The sequence below is a fragment of the Orycteropus afer genome, unplaced genomic scaffold (genome assembly GCF_000298275.1).
Source record: "Orycteropus afer afer isolate SDZICR_OR568_19922 unplaced genomic scaffold, OryAfe1.0 scaffold00015, whole genome shotgun sequence".
Lineage (NCBI taxonomy): Eukaryota > Metazoa > Chordata > Mammalia > Tubulidentata > Orycteropodidae > Orycteropus > Orycteropus afer.
In genome coordinates, this window is record NW_006921602.1 from 19,358,001 (window position 1) to 19,364,989 (window position 6,989).

The window sequence follows — 6,989 nt, forward strand, 5'->3', positions numbered from 1 at the left end:
TTTTATTTGGGGTTTGTTTTTTTTTTTTTTTTTTTTTTTTTTTTTTTTTTGTTTTTGTTTTTTCAAAATTGACAATTTTTTTGTGTTTTATTTTTAAAAATCCTTGTGATGATGGTTAATGAACAGCTATCAGTTCTAAGAACACAAAATGAAGTCAAGTCCCAGTCCTGAAATCTGGAGAAGATGGCCATATATCCACTGAATAGAATTGTCAGAAAATCTAGATCTTCAGGCATCTTGGGGAAAATCAGTGCAAGAATCCCAAGGGAGTCATTTGTTCAAATCACCTAATCTAGGCCTTTGGAACTGTTAATTTGTATAAATAGCACTAGTTTGAAATGTAGTCAATATCAAGCTGCTCGATTTCTGTTCTTTTGTTTTTTGTTTTCAATTTTCTTCTGGTGATTTGCTTCTTTAGCTCCTCAAAGGAATCTAAAGACAAGACATCCAAAGATGACAAAGGTAATGGATTTTTTTCATATGTATTTCAGTGATAACGTTTCATATCATTAAAAAGTCATAATTTCATTATATTTTCTTTGACATGTAGACCTTACAAATTTGGTTGACAAGCTAAAAAAAAAAACTAGATGGCCTTTTGTGTAAACAATGGAGTCAAATAGATTACAGTAATCTCTGACTGATTGAAGCGTTACTCTTCAATTACTTAATTTGTAAACTAGCATTAGTGTGTTAAAATTCCATTTATTAGGAAATTCTTACCTATTATGGCCCAAGAACTGTACTGAATAACAGCAGTTTTGTTTTCTTACATTATAATTTCAAACTTCTCTTCATTTGTAGCCATTTATAATCACTACACACCACAACAATATTTTCCCTGTTCTGTTTAGTGGGAGATATGCCATAAATTACATATGTGTGTATTTGTGGAGTCTAGTATTTAAAAGAAAATCAGTCTCTAACATATGGTTTTGCTTTTTCATTCCATAAATCAGGGCAAAATGCTGTTAATGCACCAAATCTAGTGTTTTAATTCTTCAAAATATATTTTTTAATTTGATTTACTTTGTTTAAAGATGTAATGTTTGATTATTTTTTTGCTGTGGAGAAGTCTTAGGTTATCTCATGGCTGTGAACTATAGTTTCATCTTGTTCATATCCTCTCTACTTAAACAGTATGTTTTGATTTCTAAAAAAACATTTTAAGGGAAAAGCATATCGTTCAAGTACTGCAAAGTCCTAACATAGCTCCTGAGTCCCTAAAGAATTGTTCCATGTCTTTCATGTTTTATTAACTATCTTTTGTTGGTATATTTTAATAGTTCGCACTTCTATTAGTTGATTGATTTAGTATTTGACAAATAAATGTAATACTCACTTCCCTTGAACTTTTGGTTAATTGACAAGATACACTAAGTTTATTAATTTTGTTATCCTTTAAATTCAAAAGTTTAGTAGACTATTACCTTTTTCCTGTTATTAAAAAAATGTCTTCCTGTAATTAGAAAAGTACCTGGGTTCAAAAGTTACTGGTAACAGAAAAGTAACATTAGGTTAACCTTTCATATAATAAAACAAATCCTTTGATAAATGCATTTCTTAAGAGTAGAAAAGCACCAACCATAATATTTAAAATTTTTGAGTCAGGCCTGTGCTATCTCCTCTTCCCTTAATTTTCCACTATGGCATATAAATATATTTTGGTATATAATTGTTTAATGTATGGAATATTTTATTTTTTGTATATACAATAAGTTAAAATTACAAACATTGTTACTTTTAATGGTTTATATACTATTTCTCATATATGGATAAAAATTGTTTTCTAAATAAAGTCAAATGGTTAAAAATTCTCCTTTCGTAATAGTACATCTGAGGAAAGCACTGAAGGGTGATTGATTAGGCTTGTTTCCTAAGAGATGACATTTACATGTATTAAACTGTAATTTGTACATGGAAATAGTACAGAATGGTTTATATATAATGATTTACCTATTATAAAAGATTTTGAGATCTCTGATCTTATATCTTGTAGTTATTTGGCTTAAGAAGATTACCTTGTGTTAAATCCAGAGTTACCTAACTGCATATCATATCCATTTTCTCTTATGACTCCTCTAATAGAGAATGAAGATGAGCTGGTTGGTTAGTCTTTTGTTATTAACCATTTAAATTACTGAAAACAGTTTACCCCTTACTCTGCCTTATCTTTTTTCCACCATCCAGCTTCTCAGGGGTTAAAGCCTACAACAGATGTAGATAATTAAAGCAGGTTGTTACTTTCTGGATTACTGCCTCTGGATTGACTGTATTCTGTGCAGTGGTAGAATATAAATTATTAAACTTAAGAGCAGTTTAAAATATTTAATTAATTTTTTACCCCTTTGACTTAAAAGTGGTGGAATTAGAAGTGTACAAATATTGAGGCTTGTGTACAAAGAAGTTGCATTGTCTGTTACTGTTTGATGCTAATAATAGAAAATTCATAGGCTCTTGATATAGTGTCGTAGTATGAATGCTTGTATGATCAAAATTAAAAGGATTTTATGGTTCTGAAAGAATGTGGCCTTTAGAATACAGTTTTGCAAAACATTCTGATTAAGGTACTTTAACAGCTGATATTAAATCTATTCTAGGAAGTACAAGTAGTACTAGTGGTAGCAGTGGAAGCTCAACTAAAAATATCTGGGTCAGTGGACTTTCTTCTAATACCAAAGCTGCTGATTTGAAGAACCTTTTTGGCAAATACGGAAAGGTACATTATTTTTATCTTCTTTATCCATCTTTCTATAATATCTGCATTTAATGCAGGGATCTCTGTATTTTAAACATCTAAGTCTGGTGATGATATTTCAGAGAAATTCTATTTAAAACAGTCTTATATAAATAGTTTCTGATTATATTTCTTAAGATTGTTAATAGGCATAGTTACTAACATGTCATAATGTGAGTTTCCTCATCTAATCTCATTCTAAGCCCTGAGGATCTTTGTAATTCAAAGTTTATAGTTTGAACACATTAAGGCAAGGAGTAAGTTTCATTCATCACATTTGTCTTCATTTTCCAGCACCTAGTATGGGGTCTAACACATTGCAGAAGCTAATTTGGTCAGCCTGGAAAATATAGGTACTGTGAAGTGATGTGAACAAAGACCTGGATACTAAGAGAAAAGAAAGAGAAGCTTTACCATGGTTAGGTGCTCTAATGGCACTGGTTAAAGCAGTCAGCTTCTAACCAAAAGGTCAGAGGTTCAAGCCCACCAGCAGCTGCATGGGAGAAAGATGAGACAGTCTACTCTGTCCTAGAGGGTCGCTATGTGTCAGAATCGACTGGATGTAGCAGTGGGTTTGGTTTGGTTTTGGCTTTACTGTGTTGGTCCATCAGGAAACTTCTCTGATGTTTAAGAAGAAACCTAAAAGGAAGAGAAGCAGCAGTCAGAATAGTCAGTTAATAACTGTTGAATTTCCATTGATCTGATTCCCTTCAGGCAATCACTGCTTTCTAATTACATTTTAGTTTTTAATATACATCATGTTTAACCTACTCTTTGCTGGTAGGGGACTTTATTGTAGCTTTGTTGCACGTGATAAGCTTTCAAATGTTTATTAAAATAACAATATTGATAAATAACCATTAATGGGTATCACAAAAATCTCTCCTGATGAATTTAGGAGATTGTTTTTTGTTTTCTTTAACTAGAGAGCTACCTGAGCATTAAGAAACCTCATGTAGGTATCACAACTGTAGTCCCATTACTACCTGTAGTAGATTTTTTGTTCAGTTTTTAATAATGTGTTGTTAGAGATGTAAAAAAAAAAACAATAGTATAATGTTAGTGGTTAGTGAGACTAAAACTAAATACAGATACTTTTCACTTGATAATAAGACCTTGGGCGGGCATAAAAATAAAATTGCTATGGAGCAAATCAGTCTTTCCCAAGGGTGAGATAAAAGCTATTTGTTTCCAGCAACCCACAACTGAAACCACCTCACATTATCTGCTGCTCTTCCTGTACATGTCTATATTCTTCTTTGTTCAGCACAGGATTGTACTCTCTTACCTTTCTTTTCACATTTACCCATCCCTCCTTTCCATCTAGTTGGATTACAATTATTTGTTACTTTTATATGACTATAAATTTTAAAAGCATGTAGATTGGAAATATATGTTCTCAAGTTTTAGGTTGTATTTTCAAGGCTGCTTTTCGTATGTGGCTGGTTTTTCACTCATTTAAAAAATTTCTTAGTGCCTCATAATAGGAAAATGTTAATAACTAATCTGTAAAATTATCCTTATTTTTTCTATGAGAAATTTCAGGTGAGCCATGGTAGAGAAGCTTCCAAATCCAATAGAAACATTATTACTTTGCTTTTGTTAATTGTACCATTACTTTATTGGTGTGCCTACTTGTATTTTGACCATGTATTGAAAAAGAAGGAAAGGTTGGTTGAATCATTTTTTGAACACTTTAAATTATTATTCTTGGATATTTACTAAGTACTTAAGGGTAGATTGCCACATCTTATCAAGCAGTATCATTAATAGCACCCAGAAGTAAAATTCTGCTGAAGATACTTCAAAAACAGTTGCAGTAGTATATCGACAGGGAACTTCCAGAAATTCAAGCTGGATTCAGAAGAGGACATGGAACAAGGGTTATCTATCACTGCTGATGTCAGATGAATCTTGGCTCCAAGCAAAGAATACCAGAAAAATACGTACCTGTGTTTTATTGACTATGCAAAAGCAATGACTATGTGGATCATAACCAATTATGGATAACATTGCAAAAAAAATAGGAATTCCAGAACACTTAACTGTACTCATGAGGAACCTGTACACAGACCAAGAGACCAAGTTCAGACAGAACAAGGGGATATTGCATGGTTTAAAATCAGGAAAGGCATACATCAGAGTTGTAGCCTTTCACCATACTTATTCAGTCTGTATGCTGAGCAAATAATCTGAGAGGCTGGACTGTTTGAAGAAGAATGCAGCATCAGGAGTGGAGGAAGAATCACTAACAACTTGAGATGTACAGGTGACACAACTTTGTTTGATGAAAGTGAAGATGACCTGAGACACTTACTGGTGAAGATAAAAGACTATTTCATCATGGATTACACCTCAACATAAAACAAAAATCCTTAAAATTGGAGCAGTCAGCAACATCATGATAAATGAAGAAACGATTGACGTTGTCAAAGATTTCCTTTTACTTGGATCTATAGTCAACACCCGTGGAAGCAGCAGTCATGAAATCAGATGCCATATTGTACTGTTCATGTCAGCTGCAGAAGACTGTTAAAAGTGTTAAGAAGCAAAGATGTCACTTTGAAGACTAATGTATGCCTAACCCAAGCCATGGTATTTTTAATCACCTCATACTCCAGGGAAAGCTGGATAATGAAAAAGGAAGACCAGAGAAGAGTTGATGCCTTTTTGAATTGTGGTGTTGGCAAAGAATACTGAAAATACCATGGCCTTCCAGAAGAACGAACAGATCTGTCCTGGAAGAAGTGCAGCCAAAATACTCCTTGGCATTTTTAAGAAGTAAAGATGGCCAGACCTCATCTTACCTCCTTTGTTCATGTTGTTAGAAAGGACCATTCCCTACAGAAGGATATCATGCTTGGTAAAGTAGAGAGTCAGTGAAAAAAGGGAAGACACTCAGCAAAGTGGATTGACAGAGTAGTTGCAACAGTGGGTTCGGGTACATAAGAACTGTGAGGATGGCACAGGACTGGGCAGTATTTCTTTCTGTTTTACATGAGGTTGAGGTGCCTACTCAATGGCACCTAGCAAGAACAGCAGCTACTTATGGGTGAGATAAATGATAATCGCAAGAATATGACACAAAAGATATCCTGAATTTGTCGTTTATCCTTTATTTATATAGCCTGGCTATATTCTTTAATTAGAATAGTCTCAGTTCTAAAGTGTAATCTGTTTAGAAGTGTGTGTAGATGTGAAGTTATACAACTTTCTAAAATCTCATTTTATAGGTTCTGAGTGCAAAGGTAGTTACAAATGCTCGAAGTCCTGGGGCAAAATGCTATGGCATTGTAACTATGTCTTCAAGTACAGAAGTATCCAGATGTATTGCACACCTTCATCGCACTGAACTACATGGGCAGATGATTTCTGTTGAAAAAGTAAGCTTGCTTAATTGTTTATAAAAGAGAACTAATTCTCTTTTGAAGGCTAGTAATACTCAATTTAAAAATTGTAACACCGGCAGGGAGTAGATTTAGGAGTAATGCTTATATTTCTTTATTATATTACTTTCTCCCATATAGTTTTCTGAGTTTCACAGTTTCTGCCATCAACATATACTTATCATAATCATAAAAAGTTACTTTTAAACGTCAGTATTTTTTTTTTCTGATTTATACCTTTCAGGTTAAAGGCGATCCTTCTAAGAAAGAGTTGAAGAAAGAAAATGATGAAAAGAGTAGTTCAAGAAGTTCTGGGGACAAAACAAATACAAGTGATAGAAGTAGCAAGTAAGGACTTTACTTTTTAATAAATACTTTTTAGGTGTATTAATGAAGTAGTTTTCATTCTGTTGTTTTCTTGTGTGTGGTGGTGTTTTTAGGACGCAAACCTCTATCAAAAAAGAAGATAAAAGGTCATCTGAGAAATCAGAAAAAAAAGAAAACAAGGATACTAAGAAAATGGAAGGTAAAGATGAGAAGAATGATAATGGATCAAGTGGCCAGACTTCAGAATCAATTAAAAAGATTGAAGAAAAGAAGCGAATAAGTATGCTATGTATCTTCCTTTCCAATCCCTTTAAATGCATGTTATTATATGTATTTTACAGTGGAAGAGAAATCTAGATTATTATTAAACTTAGGTGTTATGTCTATCACTATGGCAGAATAGTTGTTTTACTGAGAGACAAATGTGTTCTTCCAGCTAAGCTCTTATATTTTAGTATTAAATTTGGGCTGACTTAATAAATGTTCCTTGATTTATACTGTGGGCTTTTCTTGATGTTCTTTCTCTAATTGTTGGAGAT

At 33.0% G+C, this 6,989-nt stretch overlaps 1 protein-coding gene across 1 annotated transcript in view; it reads left to right on the forward strand.

The window, feature by feature from the left end:
• The window catches only part of SLTM (SAFB like transcription modulator), a 52,488-nt gene that overhangs the window by 29,718 nt on the left and 15,781 nt on the right, over positions 1 to 6,989 (forward strand). Inside the window, exons 8-12 of the mRNA XM_007958414.2 lie at positions 419 to 462; positions 2,601 to 2,719; positions 5,971 to 6,120; positions 6,368 to 6,471; positions 6,564 to 6,730. Coding sequence (XP_007956605.1) covers positions 419 to 462; positions 2,601 to 2,719; positions 5,971 to 6,120; positions 6,368 to 6,471; positions 6,564 to 6,730 — 584 coding nt within the window. The remainder of the gene's footprint in view (positions 1 to 418; positions 463 to 2,600; positions 2,720 to 5,970; positions 6,121 to 6,367; positions 6,472 to 6,563; positions 6,731 to 6,989) is intronic.